Here is a 22,224-nt window from a genome sequence, read left to right on the forward strand (position 1 = left end):
TTGTGAAATGGGAAGTTCAAACTCGTGTAAGCGCCTTTTCTGTACGTCTATTCTTTATATATATATATATATATATATATATATATATATATATATATATATATATATATATATATATATATATATATATATATACATATATATATATATATATGTATATATATATATATATATATATATATATATATATATATATATATATATATATATATATATATATATATATATATATATATATATATATATTTATTTATTTAATATTTATTCATTTGTTTTATATTTTATTTATTTTGCTTTGGCGCTGTCTCCCAAGTTAGCGAGGTAGCGCAAGGAAACAGACGAAAGAATGGCCCGACCCACCCACGTACACATGCATATACATACACGTCCACACACGCAAATATACATACCTATACATCTCGACGTATACCTATATATATACACGCACAGTCATATACGTATGTACACATGTACATAATTCATACTGTCTGCCTTTATTCATTCCCATCGCCACCTCGCCACACATAAAATGACAACCCCCTCACCCCTCATGTGTGCGAGGTAGAGCTAGGAAAAGACAACAAAGGCCCCATTCGTTCACACTCTGTCTATAGCTCCCTTTCCACATCCAGGCCCCACAGAACTTTCCATGGTTTACCCCAGACGCTTCACATTCTCTGGTTCAATCCATTGACAGCACGTCGACCCTGGTATACCACATCGTTCCAATTCACCCTATTCCTTGCACGCCTTTCACCCTCCTTGATGTTCAGGCCCCGATTACACAAAATCTTTTTCATTCCATCTTTCCACCTCCAATTTGGTCTCCCACTTCTCCTCGTTCCCTCCACCTCTAACACATATATCCTCTTTGTCAATCTTTCCTCACTCATTCTCTCCATGTGACCAAACCATTTCGAAACACCCTCTTCTGCTCTCTTAACCACACTCTTTTTATTACCACACATCTCTCTTTCCCTATTATTACTTACTCGATCAAACCACCTCACACCACATATTGTCCTCAAACATCTCATTTCCAGACCATCCACCCTCCTCTGCACAACTCTATCCATAGCCCACGCCTCGCAACCATACAACATTGTTGGAACCACTATTCCTTCAAACATACCCATTTTTGCTTTCCGCGATAACGTTCTCGATTTCCACACATTCTTTAAGGCTCCCAGAATTCTCGCCCCCTCCCCCACCCCATGATTCACTTCCGCTTCTATGGTTCCATCCGCTGCCAAATCCACTCCCAGATATCTAAAACACTTCACTTCCTCCAGTTTTTCTCCATTCAAACTTACCTCCCAATTGACTTGACCCTCAACCCTACTGTACCTAATAACCTCGCTATTATTCACATTTACTATCAGTTTTCTTCTTTCACACACTTTACCAAACTCAGTCACCAACTTCTGCAGTTTCTCACCTGAATCAGCCACCAGCGCTGTATCATCAGCGAACAACAACTGACTCACTTCCCAAGCTGTCTCATCCACAAAAAACTGCATGCTTGCCCCTCTTTCCAAAACTCTTGCGTTTACCTCTCTAACAACCCCATCCATAAACAAATTAGACAACCATGGAGACATCACACACCCCTGCCACAAACCTACATTGACTGAGAACCAATCACTTTCCTTTCTTCCTCCACGTACACATGCCTTACATCCTCGATAAAAACTGTTCACTGCATCTAACAACATGCCTCCCACACCATATATTCTTAATACCTTCCACAGAGCATCTCTATCAACTGTATCATATGCCTTCTCCAGATCCATAAATGCTACATACAAATCCATTTGCTTTTCTAAGTATTTCTCTCATACATTCTTCAAAGCAAACTCCTGATCCACACATCCTCTTCCACTTCTGAAACTACACTGCTCTTCCCCAATCTGATGCTCTGTACATGCCTTCACCCTCTCAATCAATACCCTCCCATATAATTTCCCAGGAATACTCAACAAACTTATATATCTGTAATTTCAGCAGTCACCTTTGTCCCCTTTGCCTTTGTACAATGGCACTATGCAAGCATTCCGCCAATCTTCATGAATCATACATACATTAAATAACCTTACCAACCAGTCAACAATACAGTCACCCCCTTTTTTAATTCCTCTGCAATACCATCCAAACCCGCTGCCTTGCCGGCTTTCATCTTCCGCAAAACTTTTACTACCTCTTCTCTGTTTACCAAATCATTTTCCTGAAACCTCTCACTTTGCACACCACCTCGACCAAAACACCCTATACCTGCCTGCCTGTCTATCATCAAACACATTCAACAAACTTTCAAAATACTAACTCCATCTCCTTCTCACATCACCACTACTTGTTATCACCTCCCCATTAGCCCCCTTCACTGAAGTTCCCATTTGTTCCTTTGTCTTACGCACTTACGCACGGAAGCAGCAGGAGCAGCAGCAACCGCCTCGGATATAGGCCCGTTTTCGGTCAGTTTGTGGTAAGAATCAATGGCTCTGCCAGGGAGGTTATCTGATGACCCCTTCCACACTGCCGCTGTGCAGACTCCATTATACCCCCAGTAACTTCAAAGGTGGTACGTCAGAGGGATTATATGAATATCATTATCAGCTAGAAATGAGATAGCGCCTCAAGAAACTGAAAAGAATATTGCAAGGCAATTTCATTTATCCATGGGGACCCAATGATAATGGGAGGGAAAATAGACGTGTATGTTGTGCTTCATGGCTGAGAATGTCATCTTGTGAGAAGCCATGGCGTGGGCGTTCTCCATGGGTGAATGCATTAAAGCCAGACGAGTCTCCTCTTGACTGGTGGCTCGAGAGGCAGACTATGGTATTGATAATGCCTGCACCAGGCGATTGTCAGGCAATGTGTTGGACCATATATATATATATATATATATATATATATATATATATATATATATATATATATATATATATATATATATATATTATCCCTGGGGATAGGGGAGAAAGAATACTTCCCACGCATTCCCTGCGTGTCGTAGAAGGTGACTAAAGGGGAAGGGAGCGGGTGGCTAGAAATCCTCCCCTCTCGTTTTTTTTTCTTTTTTTTAATTTTCCAAAAGAAGGAACAGAGAAGGGGGCCAGATGAGGATATTCCTTCAAAGGCCCAGTCCTCTGTTCTTAACGCTACCTCGCTAACTCGGGAAATGGCGAATAGTATGAAAGAAAGAAGAATATATATATATATATATATATATATATATATATATATATATATATATATATATATATATATATATATATATATATATATATATAATTGTATGAAGGTGAAATCGCACTTAAGTAAGAGTTCATACAATTTCATTTCAGCACTCTCTCGTACAACGATTACGACCAGACAAAGTAGACAGTGCTTGGTCTATAAAGATTGATATTGGACGGCGGGATTCAAATGTAATGTTGGGATTTAAATAACTTTGTTAAGTATTAGCATATGATGAGGTGGATTGTCTTCACGAAACTTGTCGTGCCACATATATAGAAAAATTACGTGTTTAAAAAAGATTTTATGAACTCCTACTTAAGTGCGATTTCACACACACACACACACACACACACACATATATATATATATATATATATATATATATATATATATATATATATATATATATATATATATATATATATATATATATATATATATATATATATATATATATATGAGTCCACGGGGGAAAATGAAATACGATAAGTTCCCTAGTGCACTTTCGTGTAAATTCACATCAGGGGAGATACAAGAAAGAAATATAAGTCAGCTGATATACAACGAAGAGACGTAACTAGGACACCATTTGGTAAACACGTGATTGTCCAAGACAGACAACAACCGTATCATAAACTTATTATGTGGACAAGAAGGGGAATTGTTTGCAAATTTTATCAACAATAAAGCCATCCAGTTTGTATAAACCTTCACAAAAATTAAGGTTATAATTCTTTGTGTATTTGATAATAGAAGATTCAATGATATTCCCCGTGGTAATGAAGTTAGAGTTAATAACTGAGATGGCATTACTCCAGTCAGTACAATGATCGTAGTTTTTAACGTGATTGAACAAGGCATTTGATTCTTTTCCTGTTCTTATATTATATTTATGTTGCTTAAGTCTAACAGAAAGGTCCTGACCAGTCTAGCCCAACATAAAATTTATCACAATTTCTACATGGCACTCTATAGATTCATCCAGGAGAATTTTCTGGTGAGTTCCTGATCTTTTCATTCTCCCTAAAATTTAATGATACTGTGTGTCTCACCTCAACTTTCATTTGCCCTTTTTTCCACCTCTTGCACCTTTCTCTTGAATTCCTGCCTCTTTCTTTTATACATCTCCCACTCATTTGCATTGTTTCCCTGCAAAAATTGTCCAAATGCCTCTCTCTTCTCTTTCACCAATAATCTTACTTCTTCATCCCACCACTCACTACCTTTTCAAATCAACCCACCTCCCACGCTTCTCATGCCACAAGCATCTTTTGCGCAAGCCATCACTGCTTCCCTAAATACATCCCATTCCTCCCCCACTCCCCTTACCTCCTTTGTTCTCACCTTTTTCAATTCTGTACTCAGTCTCTCCTGGTTCTTCCTCACACAAGTCTCCTTCCCAAGCTTACTTACTCTCACCACTCTCTTCACCCCAGCATTCTCTCTTCTTTTCTGAAAACCTCTACAAATCTTCACCTTCGCCTCCACAAGATAATGATCAGACATCCCTCCAGTTGCACCTCTCAGCACATTAACATCCAAAAGTCTCTCTTTCGCGCACCTATCAATTAACACGTAATCCAATATCGCTCTCATGCCATCTCTCCTTCTTACATACGTATACTTATGTATATCTCGCTTTTTAAACCAGGTATTCCCAATTACCAGTCCTTTTACAGCACATAAATCTACAAGCTCTTCACCATTTCCATTTACAACACTGAGCACCCCATGTGTACCAATTATTCCCTCAATGGCCACATTACTCACGTTTGCATTCAAATCACCCATCACTATAACCCGGTCTTGTGCATCACAACCACTAACACACTCATTCAGCTGCTCCCAAAACACTTGTCTCTCATGATTTGTTCTCATGCCCAGGTGCATATGCAGCCAATAATCACCCATCTCTCTCCTTCAACTTTCAGTTTTACCCATATCAATCTAGAATTTACTTTCTTACACTCTATCACATACTCCCACAACTCCTGTTTCAGGAGTAGTGCTACTCCTTCCCTTGCTCTTGTCCTCTCAGTAACCCCTGACTTTACTCCCAAGATATTCCCAAACCACTCTTCCCCTCTACCCTTGAGCTTCGTTTCACTCAGAGCCAAAACATCCAGGTTCCTTTCCTCAAACATCCTACCTATCTCTCCTTTTTTCTCATCTTGGTTGCATCCACACACATTTCGACAGCCCAATCTGAGCCTTCGAGGAGGATGAGCACTCCCCGCATGACTCCTTCTTCTGTTTCCCCTTTTAGAAAGTTAAAATACAAGGAGGGGAGGGTTTCTGGCTCCACGCTCCCGTCCCCTTTAGTCGCCTTCTACGACACGTGAGGAATGCGAGGGAAGTATTCTTTCTCCTCTGTCCCCAGGGATATATATATATACGTCATGCTGATTTATTATCTTGGACACGGCAAGTATTATCTTTGAAACTGAATATTTTTCTAATCTTTTTCATGCTGTTTTCTGTATTTCATTCATGAAATCATTGAGAAAAAGAATTTTGAGTTCTGCTATGACGGTGGCTTTCCTTCCTTAGCAGGAGACGTCTCAACGGAAGACCCCGTGTCGGACATCCGCCACCTCCTCCCGAAGGCTAACTTCGCCAACAACACCGTCACGAACGTCACCGTCCAGCTTGGGGCCAATGCCTTCCTCCCCTGCAAGTACCGTCACCTGGCCGATCACCAGGTCAGTGATGATCAGGTGTGTACTCCTTCATACTTTCTGCACGACCTGCTCTCTGGTTGTGGCGACACTCACACCACTGGTATATACAACCTGGGCTTTTGACAATAATGGCTTCTACTGAAGTGTCGTGTGAAACGGTTATTGGTAGTGTGCTGTGTTTTGGTAGATAATTGGTTTTTGTCTATTAGGTCGTCAGGGTATCCAGTTTTTGTGTGTGTGTTGAGCGATGGGCACAGATAGTGTTCGATGGTCGTGACAAAGTGGGAAATATCATTATCGATTGGCTGGCAGATGAAGAAGGATAAGTATTTACTATATGGCAGAATATATCAATGTCTGGTTTCTGGTAGGAAGAACAAAGTTTTGTGATATATATATATATATATATATATATATATATATATATATATATATATATATATATATATATATATATATATATATATATATATACATATATATATGTATATATATATATATATATATTTGTATATATTTTTTTACACATATTCGCCTTATCCCGCGTTAGCGAGGTAGCGTTAAAAATAGAGGAGTGAGTTTTAGAGGGTATATCTTCACTTGGCCCATTTCTCCGTTCCTTCTTTTGGAAAATTATAAACGGGAGGGGAGGATTTCCAGCCCCCCCCCGCTCCCTCCCCTTTTAGTCGCCTTCTACGACACGGAGGGAGTACGTGAGTGGTATTCTTTCTCCCCTATCCCCAGGGATATAGACCTATTCTTTGGCTAGTTTCCAAACCTTCATGTATGATCTTCAACACTTGTGCTATCAGTAGCTTTCTTGAATTACTAATTGCAATCACTTAGGGCCTGTGTACTGTGGCTAGACTCCAAGTTCTGATGTATAATTTGCAGCACCTCTTCTGTTGACGATTCCCAGACGCTACCATGTAATCACCAGAACTTTGGACACAATATGATCTCCAGCATTTGCTCCAGCTGTGTGCTGTTGTTAGTCTCCAGATCCTGACCTGCACTAAAGGACGTAAAATGTAATTTGGTTTCCAGTTTACGACATATAATATCCACAACTCTCTTCTGTAATTTTCTCAGAGAGTGTGAGTTTATTCTCCCATCATTTTCACGATTTTGATAAATAGATTCCAGAATTTGTTTATTGGTTAGTGTCCAGAACCTGAAAAAAAAAGACATTGCTGGTGAGTCGTGTTTTAGAGAACCTGATACGTCTTCAACCCCCCCCCCCCCCCCCCCCCCCCTTCATCATCGTCATCAATGGTAGATATTTACTAATTCTGACGCGTGATTTTCGTAGACTTGTTTTGATATAGTAACCAGAAGGTCATGTTTCTCGTCCCTACGCCAGGTGGGTCTTAAGGTCCGTTTGTTGAAGGTCTCTAGACAAACTTCTTCCATACTTCACGGTTGTGTGATGTTATATTTGGCCTTCATGCTGAATCCATTTTCCTCTGCCAGATGTTGGACTCTTCTCCAGATATATTTCTTAGCCATCCTCCACGCTGAGGCCATTCTCCTCTACCAGATATTGGATATTTCTTCTCCAGTCAGTTCTCAGTCTCCACTGGTTTTCTTTTATTAGATATCCAATCAGTATTATGTATATTATCCAGGAACTATTTTCTAGTTTATCTAAAAGACGTGTATTAGTTTCCGAAGCCAACATGTATTCTGATGCAGAACCTGACATCAACTGTGGGGGAATTACGTGGGAAGTAGTTTCCTTTTCCTCATTTAGTTGTCGTGGACATACCAACTCCTTTATATAAATCATTGTTATTGGTAAAGTGTCCAAGACTTTCAGAGGCTTGACACTCAACAAGAACCACTTGCGTCTTTCGATGTTGCTAGTCTGGCGAACTCACCTTGAAACAGAATTTCCAGAGACTGCCATACCCTTGCTTCACGAGTGCCAGCCAACAATTTCAAGACATTTCTAATATTCAGCTTTTAACGTCTGCTGCAATGTTAGGTCTCAGGGTCACCACCAGTTTCTCTTATGTGTCTGAAGTGTTTTTAAGACGTGTTGTTCATGTTTCAGATGTCTGTAGATTGCTATGAAATAATGTATTCCCACCTCAGTTCTCATTTTGATTTTGTTGTTTGAAAATCATATTTCGCTGTGTGGTTCGGCATATTTTTCCCGAGTGTAATGCTTGTTTTGATATATGTATCTCTTCTTCTCGACTTATATATATATATATATATGTATATATATATATATATATATATATATATATATATATATATATATATATATATATATATATATATATATATATATATATATATGTATATATAAAATGTATGTGCCATGGCATGATCTTTTATCTTTATTACCTCATGTCACGTAGATTGCATGTATCGGTGTATTTTCTTGTTCGATTATCTTTTGGTAAAATGCCTTATCATTGTATGTAAAAGGCTCGTATCCACAGTAACGTACGTAATAGATATGTACGCACTGCTGTATGTGAAAGGCACATACGCTCTACTGTATATATAAAAGGCAAAAGTCCACTCTGTATGTAAATGATACGGACTCACTACTATATTTACAAGACAGTTATCCACCGCTACATATACAAGACTAGTGTCCACCGCTGAATAAGGATAATTCGTATGTGACCGTAGGTACACAGTTGCTGATAGATTTATGGAGGAAACACAGCTGAAGAATGATGGAAGGGTGTGATCACTATTTGTTATCACTGTTTGTATGTTACGGGTGGAGAGATTCACATTCATGTTGCCCCGTCTTGTAACTTTGCATATATATATATATATATATATATATATATATATATATATATATATATATATATATATATATATATATATATATATATATATATATATATATATATATATATATATATATATATATATATATATATATATATATATATATATATATATATATATATATATATATATATATATATGAAATAGCATCACCCCTCCCCCGCGAGGTAGCGCTAGGAAAAGACAAAAGGCCACATTCGTTCACACTCAGTCTCTAGCTGTCATGTGTAATGCATCGAAACCACAGTTTCCTTACCACATCCATGCCCCACAAAATTTTCCATGGTTTACCCCAGACGCTTTACATACCTTGGTTCAATCCATTGACAGCACGTCGACCCCGGTATACCACATCGTTCCAATTCACTCTGTTCCTTGCACACCTTTCACCCTCCTGTATGTCCAGGTCCCAATCGCTCAAAACCTTTTTCAAACCATCTTTCCATCTCCAATTTGGTCTCCTACTTCTCGTTACCTCCACCTTTGACACATATATACTCTTGTCAATCTTTCCTCACTCATTCTCTCCACATGACCAAACCATTTCAATACACCCTCTCTGCTGTCTCAGCCACACTCTTTTTACCACACATCTCTCTTACCCTTTCATTACTTAATCAAACCACCTCACACCACATACTGTCCTCAAACATTTCATTTCCAACACATCCACCCTCCTCCGCACAATCCTATCTATAGCCCACGCTTCGCAACCATACGATATTGTTGGAACCACAGTTCCTTCAAACATACCCATTTTTGCTCTCCGAGATAACGTTATCGCCTTCCACACATTCTTCAACGCTCCCAGAACCTTCGCCCCCTTCCCCTTCCCTATGACTCACTTCCGCTTCCATGGTTCCATCCGTTGCCAAATCCACTCCCAAACATCTAAAACACATTACTTCCTCCAGTTTTTCTCCATTCAAACTTACCTCCCAATTTACTTAACCCTCAACCCTACTGAACCCAATAACCTTGCTCTTATTCACACTTACTCTCAGCTTTCTTCTTTCACACACTTTACCAAACTTAGTCACCAGCTTCTGCAGTTTCTCACCCGAATCAGCCACCTGCGCTATATGATTAGCAAACCACAACAGACTCACTTTCCAAGCCCTCTCATCGTCAGCAGACTGCATACTCACCCTCTCTCCAAAACTCTTCCATTCACCTCCCTAACAATCCCTTCCGTAAATGAATTAAACAACCATGGAGACATCACACACCCCTGCCGCTAACCGACATTCACTGGGAACCAATCACTTTCCCTTCTTCCTACTCTTACAGATGCCTTACATCCTCGATAAAAAGTTTTCACTGCTTCTAGGAACTTACCATGTACTCTTAATACCTTCCACAGAGCATCTCTATCAATTCTATCATATGCCTTCTCCAGATCCTTGTAAAAGAGAGACATTTGGATGTTAATCTGCTGAAAGGGGCATCTGGAGGGATGTCTGATCACTATCTTGTGGAGGCGAAGGTGAAGATTTGTAGAGAATGATGTGGAGACGAGAGTGGTGAGAGTAAATGAGCTTAGAAAGAACACTTGTGTAAGGAAGTTACAGAAGAGATTGAGTGTAGAATAGCAAAAGGAGAGAACGTATGACGTGGGTGGAGTGGGTGAGGAATGAGATGCATTTAGGTAAGCAGTGATGGCATGCGCAAAAGATGTATGTAGAATGAGAAAGGTGGGCAGGCTGGAAGGGATAGTGAGTGGTGGGATGAAGAAGTAAAGTTGTTAGTGAAAGAAAGGAGAGAGGCGTTTGGACGATATTTACAAGAAAGGAGTGCAAATTACTGGGAAATGTATAAAAGAAAGCGGCAGGAGGTAAAGAGGAAGGTGCAAGGGTTGAAAAAGAGGGCACATGAGAGTTGGGATGATAGAATATCATTAAACTTTAGGGAGTGTAAAGAATGTTTTAGAAGGAGCTAAATAACGTGCGTCAGACAAGAGAACAAATGAGAACAACGGCAAAGGGGGCAAGGGGGGAGTGATAATAGGTACTGATGAAATGAGGAGGTTGAGTGAGTATATTGAAGGATTGTTGAATGTGTATGATGATGAAAATGGCAGATGTTGGCTGTTTTGGTCGGGGTGGTGTGCAAAGTGAGAGGGTTAAGGAGAAAAGTTTAGTTAAGCGAGAAGAGGTAGTGAAAGCTTTGCGGAAGATGAAATCCGGCAAGGCGGTGGGTATGCATGGTATTGGAATAGAATTTATTAAGAAAGGAGATGACTGTGTTGTTGATTGGTTGGTAAGGATATTCATTGTATGCATGGATCATGGTGAAGTGCCTAAGGATTGGCGGAATGCATGCATAGTGCCATTGTACAAAGGCAAGGGGGATAAGGTATAAGTTTGTTAACTAGGGAAATTGTGTGAGAGGGTATCGATTGAGTGTGTGAAGGCATGTACAGAGCATCAGACTGGGGAAGACAGTGTGGTTTCAGAAGTGTTTGAGGATATTTGGATCAGATGTTTGCGCTGAAGAATGTGTTTGAGAAATACTTAGAAAATAGATGGATTTGTATGTAGCATTTATGAATCTGGAGAGAGCATATGACAGGGTCGATAGAGATGTTATTTGGAAGGTCTTAAGAGTATATGGTGTAGGAGGTAAGCTGCCAGAATCAGTGGAATGTATTTACCAAGGATGTAAGGCATGTGTACGAGTAGGAAAAGAGGAGAGTCGTTGGTTTTTAGTGAAGGTCGGTCTGCGGCCGAGGTGTATGATGTCCCAATGGTCGTTTAATTTGTTTGTGGATGGGGTAGGTAGGAAGGTAAATACAAGAGTTTTGGAGAGAAGGACGAGTATGCAGTCTGTTCGGGATGATGTGGCCTGGAAAGTGAGTCAGTTGTTGCTCGCCGATGATACAGCTCTAGTGAGAAACTGCAGAAGCTGGTGACTGTATTTGGAAAAGTGTGTGAAAGGAGAAAGTTGAGAGTAAATGTGAATAGGAGCAAGGTTATTAGGCTCAAAAGGTTAAGAAAGAAGTTGATTTGGATATAAGTTTGAATGGAGAAAAATTGGAGGAAGCGAAGATTTTTAGATATCTGGGAGTGGACTTAGCATCTAACAGAACCATGGAAACGGAATTAAGTCACAGGTTTGAGGAGGGGTCGAAGGTTCTCAAAGCGATGAAGAATATGTGAAAGGAGATATTTTTCATGTTGCTTAAATCCTTTAATGTAAATGTTGCCTTCAGCAACAATAATACTGTAAAGAATATCTTAATCAGAAACTCACCAGAAAATTCTCCTGGATGCATCTATAAAGTGTCATGTAAAAATTGTGATAAGTTTTATGTTGGGCAGACTTGTAAGGATCTTTCTGTAAGATTTAAGCAACGTAAATATAGCATAAGAACAGGACAAGAATCAAATGCCTTGTTTAATCACGTTAAAAACTATGATCATTGTATTGACTGGAGTAATGCTGTCTCAGTTATTAACTCTAACTCCAGTACCACGAGAAATATCATTGAATCATCTATTATTAGATACACAAAGAATTATAACCTTAATATTAGTGAAGGCCCATATAAATTGGATAGCTTTATTGTTGATAAGATTTGTAAACAACTCCCCTTCTTGTCCACATAATAAGACAATCTTTATGTTCCCCTCACCTTCGTACAATAAAACTTTACAAGCATTCTGCCACTTCTCAGGTACCTCGCTATGAGCCATCAACAACACTTGAAAAATTCATCTTCACTTCCATCCACTCCAGTCATTTTGCCACACTTCTCATAACGCAAGTCTTTCGCAACCCTTTATTTCCACTCCAACCACCTGACAAAGCATTCCTCCCGTGCCAAACACCCCTCATGTGTCACTCCATCATCAGACACATACACCAGTACTTGAAAAGACTTACTCCATATCCCATTTACCTATCCTTTGCCAGTGTTCATTTCCCCATATGATCCCATCAGTGATGCTCCTATTTGCTCTCTTGTTTTTTTTTTTTCAACTATTCTACCCATTCCCCTCTTTCTAGAATATTTTCTGATTCTTCCGTAAGTCTGTCGATTTTCTCTCACCCCAACACTTATCAAGCTCTTTCTATACTCCTGCATCTTCCTCTTCAGCTGAGTTCTCACCCAGCTTACAGATGGTGCACTCACAGCTCCACATGGGACACACCAAGTGCATCTACAGCCTCACACCTGATGCTGCTATACCCCAATCCAGGACAGACCTGGTGCGTCAACAGCCCCACCCAGGATACACCTGGAGTATCAACAGTCCCACCCAGGACACACATGGAGAAATTACAGCCCCTGCCCAGGGCACATCCGGAGAGTCTACAGCCCCATGCAGCTCAAATTTAGTGCAGCTACAGCCCCAAACATCACACATCTGATGCAACTATAGCCCCAACCAGGTCAAACCTGGTGCATCTACAGCCCCAAGCGGCTCACACATAATACATCTACAGCTTCAGTCCACTTCTCACTTGGTGTGTATGTTGCTCATTGCCCACCTTACACCTGGTGCACTTGCAGTCCCCTGTCCATCTCTTGTTTAGTGTGTCAACATCCCCCCCTTTAGCTCACACCTGTTATACTCCTTTTTGAAGCTTGGTAGTGGGCGAGGAAGTGGCTTTATTATGCTTACTGACATTTGTTATGAGTTCTAATCTGAGTTCGATCCCTGATCCGATAAACGCTAGTAGCCAATGCAGGCGTTCACCCATCGTTTATGATCTGGTTCAGAAAATGGATGGGTTGTGTAAAGTGAAGTTAAACTGCTGACGCTTATGATAAATGGTCCCGTAGGTAAGGTACATGGAGTTATCAAATGCTGCTTGAACTCTACTGTATGAGATACAAAGCGTCATAGATGAAGGATAACTATTTATATCCTGTCTAACATGTGGGCAAGATGTAAGGAAGTAATCAGTGATTTAATCACCATAAGACTCTTCTCTGTTCATCTCCCTGTGATGTAGACCGGTAAAGGGGAGCAGGTATAATGATATGAACATGATCATCGTTTGTCGATCAATCTGATGTATTGTGGTGTTTGTGTGAGCAGGTAAACTAATTACCATATAAGTCTCATCCCCCAGGTGCACTGTGCGGAGTATATGACCATTTGCATCCAACTGAACAACAAATTGAAATCAAAGTAAATTACACAAAAACTAAATCACTTTGAACAATTTATGTTACAAACTCCTGATAAAGGTGCCAAACTATAAGTACCAGAGATGGTAGACCAAACCAAATACCAAAACACACCTCAGTACCACAACTGGTAGACCACATGAACTACCAGAAGACACTCCCATCACCACAACTGGTAGACCATATGAACTACCAGAAAACACACCAAGCACTACAACTGGTAATCCATATGAACTTCCATTACACACCTAAGCACCGTACCTGGTAGACCGCACGAACAGCCAGAGCACACCCCAGCACAACATCTGGTAAACCACATGAACTACCAGAACACACCCAAACACCACAACTGGTAGACCATATAAACTACCAGGACACACCCTCACAGCATAACTTTAGATCATACGCTCTACCAGACCCACCAAAACGCACCTTAGCACCACAATGTTACGCCATATGAAATACTAGAAGACACCCAGCACTATAACTGGTAGACCATGTGAAGTACCAGAAAACCCCCAGCAACACAACTGGTAGACCATGTGAAGTACCAGAACAGTCCCAGCACCACAACTGGTAGACCATGTGAAGTACCAGAACAGCCCCAGCAACACAACTGGTAGACCATGTGAAGTACCAGAACACCCCCAGCAACACAACTGGTAGACCATGTGAAGTACCAGAACAGTCCCAGCACCACAACTGGTAGACCAGACAGATTACAAGAACTACCGAAACACATCCTAGCACCACAAGTCGTAGAACTGACGACCTACCAGAACGTTGACCACTTAATCAGTCGTCAAGTTATCGTCAAGTATGATGGACGACCAATCACAGCGCAGAACAAACAACACTAACTTATGAGACGACCTAGATAACCAGAGGGGAAGAACAGGACCTAAGATCAAATGAAACCCGACCCCTGTCCTCACCTGACGGGTGGGAGAGGGTCGCCTCCAGGCCCTGGGTGACCACGGTGTGGAGGTTGTGTAAGTGGTCAGTGGTTAGATAGTGTTGGTAGTGTATTTTATGTTATGATGGTTGTAGCCTTAGCTGTTCTTTAAATCACTTTTTAATGCATAAAGAAATCTGAAACGCTGTCTAAAATTCAGTAATAATTGGACTATACTTAGTATTTGTAGGTTGGCAATAAAGATGGGAGAAATAGATGTGGCACTTCATTAATTCCGAGGAAAAAGAAAGGATTGTAAGAAAGTTAGAGAAAGTACAAAAAAATATTATGAATAACAAATTTGCTGTTTAAGGTTTGTATGTTATATGGAAGTACGTGTTCATATTCATATATATATATATATATATATATATATATATATATATATATATATATATATATATATATATATATATATATATATATATCCTCAGGTGCTTCACCATGAGCCATACATACATTAAATATACTCATCAACCAGTCAACAACATAGTCACCCGCTTCTTTAATAAATTCCACCGCAATACCATCCAAATCTGCCGCCTTGCCGGCTTTCATCTTCCGCAAAGCTTTCACTACCTCTTCTTTGTTTACCAAATCATTCTACCTGACCCTCTCACCTCGCAGACCACCCTGACCAAAACACCCTATATCTGCCTCTCATCTAACACATTCAACAAACCTTCAAAATACTCACTCCATCTCCTCACATCACCATTGCTTGTTATTACCTCCCAATTAGCCCCCTTCACCGATGTTCCCATTTGTTCTCTTGTCTGATGAACTTCATTTACCTCCTTCCAAAACATCTTTTTATCCTTCCTAAAATTTAATGATACTCTTCTCACCCCAACTCTCATTTGCACTCTTTTTCACCTCTTGCACCTTTCTCTTGACCTCCTGCCTCTTTCTTTTATACATCTCCCAGTCATTTGCACAATTTCCCTGCAAAAATCGTCCAAATGCCTCTGTCTTCTCTTTCACTAACAATCTTACTTTTTCATCCCACCACTCACTACCTTCTCTAATCTGCCCACCTTCCACCTTTCTCATGCCACAAGCATCTTTTACGCAAGCCATCACTACTTCCCTCAATACATCCCATTCTCCCCCACTCCCCTTACGTCATTTGCTCTCACCTTTTTCCAATCTGTACTCAATCTCTCGTGGTACTTCCTCACACAAGTCTCCTTTCCGACCTCACTTACTCTCACCACTCTCTTCACCCTAACATTCTCTCTTCTTTTCTGAAAACCTCTACAAATCTTCACCTTCGCCTCCACAATATAATGATCAGACATCCCTACAGTTGCCCCTCTCAACACATTAACATCCAAAAGTCTTTCTTTCACGCGCCCATCAATCAACACGTAATCCAATAACGCTCGAAACCCACCTCTCCTTGTATTTTAACTTTTTGAAAAGGAAAAAGAAGAAGGAGTCATGCGGGGAGTGCTCATCTAACTGGAGGGATGTCTGTTCATTACCTTGTGAAGGCGAAGGTGAAGATTTGTAGAAGTTTTCAGAAAAGAAGAGAGAGTGCTAGGGTGAAGAGAGTGGTGAGAGTAAGTGAGGTTGGAAAGGAGGCTTGTGTGAGGAAGCACCATGAGAGATTGTGTGCAGAATGGAAAAAGGTGAGAGCAAATGACGTAAGGGGAGTGGTGGAGGAATGGGATGTATTTACTGAAGCAGTGATGGCTTGCGCAAAAGATGCCTGTGACATGAGAAAGGTGGAAGGTTGGCAGATTACAAAGGGATGAAGAAGTAAGATTATAAGTGAAAGAGAAGAGGCATTTGGACGATTTTTGCAGGAAAATAGTGCAAATGACAGAGACTTTTGAAAGAGAGAGGGAGGAAGTTAAGAGAAAGGTGCAAGTGGTGAAAAAGAGGGCAAATGAGAGTTTGGGTGAGTGTATCGTAAAATTCTAGGGAGGCTAAGAAGATGTTTTGGAAGGAGGTAAATAAAGTGCATAAGACAAGAGAACAAATGGGAACATCAGTGAAGGGTGCTAATGGGAAGGTAATAACAAGTAGTGGTGAAGTGAGAGGGGGATAGAGTGAGTATTTTGAAGGTTTGTAGAATGCGTTTGATGATAGAGTGGCAGATATAGGGTATTTTGGTCGAGATTGTGTGCAAAGTGAGTGGGTCAGGGAGAATGGTTTGGTAAACAGAAAAGAGGTAGTGAAAGCTTTGCGGAAGATTAAAGCCAGCAAAGAGGCGGATTTGATGGAATTGCAATAGATATTTGGTAAAAAAAGGGGGTGACTGTGTTGTTGACTGGTTGGTGAGGATATTCGTTGTATGTATGGATTGGCGGAATGCATGCATAGTGCCACTTTACAAAGGCAAATAGTGTTCAAATTACAGAGGTAAAAGTTTGTTGAGTATTCCTGGAAAATTATATGGGAGGATATTGATTGACAGAGTGAAGGCATGTACAGAGCATCAGATTGGGGAAGAGCAGTGTGGTTTCAGAAGTGGTAGAGGATGTGTGGATCAGGTGTTTGCTGTGAAAAATGTCTGTGAGAAATACTTTGAAAAATTAATGGATTTGTATGTAGCATTTATGGATGTGGAGAAGGCATATGATAGAGTTGATAGAGATGCTCTGTAGAAGGTATTAAGAGTATGTTGTGTTGGAGGTAAGTTCCTAGAAGCAGTGAAAAGTTTTTATCGAGGATGTAAGGCATGTGTACAGGTAGGAAGAGAGGAAAGTGATTGGTTTTCAGTGAATATCAGTTTGCGGCAGGGGTGTGTGATATCTCCATGGTTGTTTAATTTGTTTATGGATTAGGTTTATGGGAGGTAAATGCAAGAGTTTTGGAGAGAGGGGCAAGTATGAAGTCTGTTGTCAATGAGAGGGCTTAAGAATTGGGTCAGGCGTTGTTCGCTGATGATACAGCGCTGGTGGTTGATTCGGGTGAGAAACTGCAGAAGTTTGCGACTGAGTTTGGTAAAGTGTGCGAAAGAAGAAAGCTGAGAGTATATGTGAATAAGAGCAAGGTTATTAGGTACAGTAGGTTTCAAGGACAAGTAAATTGGGTGGTAAGTTAGAATGGAGAAAAACTGGAGGAAGTGATGTGTTCTATATATCTGGGAGTGGATTTGGCAGCGGATGGAACCATGGAAGCGGAAGTGAGTCACAGGGTTGGGGAGGGAACGAAGGTTCTGGGAGCGTTAAGAATGTGTAGAAGACGAGAACGTTATCTTGGTGAGCAAAAATGGGTATGTTTAAAGGAATAGCGGTTCCAATAATGTTATATGGATGCGAGGCGTGGACTATCGATAAAGTTGTGGGGAGGAGGGTGGACGTGTTAGAAATGAGATGTTTGAGGACAATATGTGGTGTGAAGTGGTTCTATCGAGTAAGTAATGAAAGGGTAAGAGAGATGTATGGTAATAAGTAGAGTGTGGTTGAGAGAGCAGAAGAGGGTGTATTGAAATGGTTTGGTCACATGGAGAGAATGAGTGAGTAAAGATTGCCAAAGAGGATATATGTGTCAGAGGTGGAGGGAGCGAGAAGTGGGAGACCAAATGGGAGGTGGAAAGATGGAGTTCAAAAGATCTTCAACGATAAGGGCCTGAACATGCAGGAGGGTGAAAGGCGTGCAAGGAATTTAATGAATTGAACCGATGTGGTATACCAGGGTCAGCGTGCTGTCAGTGGATTGAATCAGGGCATATGAAGCGTCTGGGGTAAACCATGGAAACTCTTGTGGGATCTGGTTGTGGAAAGGGAGCTGTGGTTTCGGTGCATTACACATGACATGCTTGTGACATGAGAAAGGTGGAAGGTGGGCAGATTACAAAGGGTAGTGAGTGGTGGGATGAAGACGTAATATTGTAAGTGAAAGAGAAAAGGCATTTGGACGATTTCTGCAGGAAAATAGTGCAAATGACAAACACTTTTGAAAGAGAGAGGAAGGAAGTCAAGAGAAAGGTGTAAGGGGTGAAAAAGAGGGCAAATGAGAGTTAGGGTGAGTGTATAGTAAAATTTTAGGGAGGATAAACAGATGTTTTGGAAAGAGGTAGATAAAGTGCGCAAGACAAGAGAACAAATGGGAACATCGGTGAAGGGTGCTAATGGGGAGGTAATAACAAGTAGTGGTGAAGTGAGAGGGGGATGGAGTGAGTATTTTGAAGGTTTGTAGAATGCGTTTGATGATAGAGTGGCAGATATAGGGTGTTTTGGTCGAGGTGGTGTGCGAAGTGAGAGGGTCAGGAAGAATGGTTTGGTAAACAGAAAAGAGGTAGTGAAAGCTTTGCGGAAGATTAAAGCCAGCAAAGCGGCGGATTTGATGGTATTGCAATAGATATTTGGTAAAAAATGGGGATGACTGTGTTGTTGACTGGTTGGTGAGGATATTCATTGTATGTATAGTTTATGGTGAAGTGCCTGAGGATTGGCGGAATGCATGCATAGTACCACTTCACAAAGTCAAATAGGGTTCAAATAACAGAGGTATAAGTTTGTTGAGTATTCCTGGGAAATTTTATGGGAGGATATTGATTGACAGCGGATGGAACCATGGAAGCGGAAGTGAGTCACAGGATTGGGGAGGGAACGAAGGTTCTGGGAGCGTTAAGAATGTGTAGAAGGCGAGAACGTTATCTTGGTGAGCAAAAATGGGTATGTTTAATGGAATAGCGGTTCCAATAATGTTATATGGATGCGAGGCGTGGACTATCGATAAAGTTGTGGGGAGGAGGGTGGACGTGTTAGAAATGAGATGTTTGAGGACAATATGTGGTGTGAAGTGGTTTGATCGAGTAAGTAATGAAAGGGTAAGAGAGATGTGTGGTAATAAGTAGAGTGTGGTTGAGAGAGCAGAAGAGGGTGTATTGAAATGGTTTGGTCACATGGAGAGAATGAGTGAGTAAAGATTGCCAAAGAGGATATATGTGTCAGAGGTGGAGGGAGCGAGAAGTGGGAGACCAAATGGGAGGTGGAAAGATGGAGTTCAAAAGATTTTCAACGATAAGGGCCTGAACATGCAGGAGGGTGAAAGGCGTGCAAGGAATTTAGTGAATTGAACCGTTGTGGTATACCAGGGTCAGCGTGCTGTCAGTGGATTGAATCAGGGCATATGAAGCGTCTGGGGTAAACCATGGAAACTCTTGTGGGATCTGGATGTGGAAAGGGAGCTGTGGTCTCGGTGCATTACACATGACATGCTTGTGACATGAGAAAGGTGGAAGGTGGGCAGATTACAAAGGGTAGTGAGTGGTGGAATGAAGACGTAATATTGTAAGTGAAAGAGAAGAGGCATTTGGACGATTTCTGCAGGAAAATAGTGCAAATGACAAACACTTTTGAAAGAGAGAGGAAGGAAGTCAAGAGAAAGGTGTAAGGGGTGAAAAAGAGGGCAAATGAGAGTTAGGGTGAGTGTATAGTAAAATTTTAGGGAGGATAAGCAGATGTTTTGGAAAGAGGTAAATAAAGTGCGTAAGACAAGAGAACAAATGGGAACATCGGTGAAGGGTGCTAATGGGGAGGTAATAACAAGTAGTGGTGAAGTGAGAGGGGGATGGAGTGAGTATTTTGAAGGGTTGTAGAATGTGTTTGATGATAGAGTGGCAGATATAGGGTGTTTTGGTCGAGGTGGTGTGCGAAGTGAGAGGGTCAGGAAGAATGGTTTGGTAAACAGAAAAGAGGTAGTGAAAGCTTTGCGGAAGATTAAAGCCAGCAAAGCGGCGGATTTGATGGTATTGCAATAGATATTTGGTAAAAAATGGGGATGACTGTGTTGTTGACTGGTTGGTGAGGATATTCATTGTATGTATAGTTTATGGTGAAGTGCCTGAGGATTTGCGGAATGCATGCATAGTACCACTTCACAAAGGCAAATAGGGTTCAAATCACAGAGGTATAAGTTTGTTGAGTATTCCTGGGAAATTTTATGGGAGGATATTGATTGACAGAGTGAAGACATGTACAGAGCATCAGATTGGTGAAGAGCAGCGTGGTTTCAGAAGTGGTAGAGGATGTGTGGATCAGGTGTTTGCTTTGAAGAATGTATGTGAGAAATACTGAGAAAGATGAATGGATTTGTATGCAGGATTTATTGATCTGGAGAAGGCATATGATAGGGTTGATAGAGATGCTCTGTGGAAGGTATTAAGAGTATGTTGTGTTGGAGGTAAGTTGCTAGAAGCAGTAAAAAGTTTTTATCGAGGATGTAAGGCATGTGTACACACAGCAAAAAAACTATCGCGCGTTTTTTGTACGAAACAAAATGACGCACCAGACGTGGAATAATGGAACAGTCAACATTTTCCTGTGAGGTGGTGGTAGCCCTGATGTCCCTGCCTGTGGGTGTCCTCACCTATCTAATGGCAACGATATATCCTTCCGTATGTAGTATAGCAGAATGATACGTATATTGAGCATGTAAATGTAATATTCTGCACAGTAAGGCATATTGCAGTAATCATTATCTCTTGCAAAATGTCAAATTCGTGGTGTAAAATAATATACTACATGGTAACTACGACACCCTGCTTCATACCGGCGGTGATTTATCTGTCTGCTGGTTTAGATTAATCAGCAACCTCACGTAATATGTAGTATCACCTGTGTGACTGATAACAGTATGTCACAAACCTGGCACCACATCATAGTATTTAGTAAACCAACATGAAAAGTAATGACTCTTTTCATGGATCTGCATTAGTTAACTTCCCTTTAACAGTGAAAATCAGATTTCTATATAACATGACCATAGACATTGGAGGTTAAGAAAGTAATCTTTGACTGTAAATTTTATTATTTCAATACATGGTATAACCTCCTCCCGTTGCCAACACTTCACTGAGCCTTCGAGGTATGGATGCCACTAACGTGTGCGTTAAGTTCCTACCAGAAGGGCTTCGTAGATGTTCCCATGCTTGTAAAGCATCATTTACGACTGTAGCACGACATCGATGTTGTCGGTCAGGCATGCCTTTCTGCATGGCCGCCCATACGTGCTCTACCGGGTTGAGATCAGGCGATTTTGCAGGATGTGGCAAACTGTTACAAGTGGATGGCGAGCATACCACGCCTTTACAACCCTGGATGTGTGAACTGGGCTGTTATCTTGGACGAGGTAAAATGGCTCCGGCTCTGGAAACAGCAAAGCCCCCACTGAAGGTAGCAGGACCTCCTCCAGTATCTCAACGTATCTAGGTCCGGCCAACTGGCCAGGCCCGACATCCACCAACTCACCGACACCAGCACCATGGATGGATCCAACCAAATAGTCCTGCACTGACTCGCGCGCCCACTCCTCCTGCTACCCACCACATGTTGTGTCTCGTATCTGGTTATATAAAATGTATAAAATTACATAAGACAGTGTGTCTTAATCATATTAGTGCAACTGTTGCTGCAATATAGATTAAG

At 40.9% G+C, this 22,224-nt stretch overlaps 1 protein-coding gene across 2 annotated transcripts in view; it reads left to right on the forward strand.

Annotated features, from left to right (window-relative positions):
* The window catches only part of LOC139764455 (opioid-binding protein/cell adhesion molecule-like), a 301,496-nt gene that overhangs the window by 239,357 nt on the left and 39,915 nt on the right, over nucleotides 1-22,224 (forward strand). The window contains exon 3 of one of the 2 annotated variants that reach the window (XM_071691009.1): nucleotides 5,794-5,945. In XM_071691009.1, coding sequence (XP_071547110.1) covers nucleotides 5,794-5,945 — 152 coding nt within the window. Of the gene's footprint in view, nucleotides 1-5,793; nucleotides 5,961-22,224 lie in introns of both variants that reach the window. The other variant, XM_071691008.1, reaches the window with a different exon arrangement.

Source organism: Panulirus ornatus, chromosome 50 (assembly GCF_036320965.1).
Source record: "Panulirus ornatus isolate Po-2019 chromosome 50, ASM3632096v1, whole genome shotgun sequence".
NCBI lineage: Eukaryota > Metazoa > Arthropoda > Malacostraca > Decapoda > Palinuridae > Panulirus > Panulirus ornatus.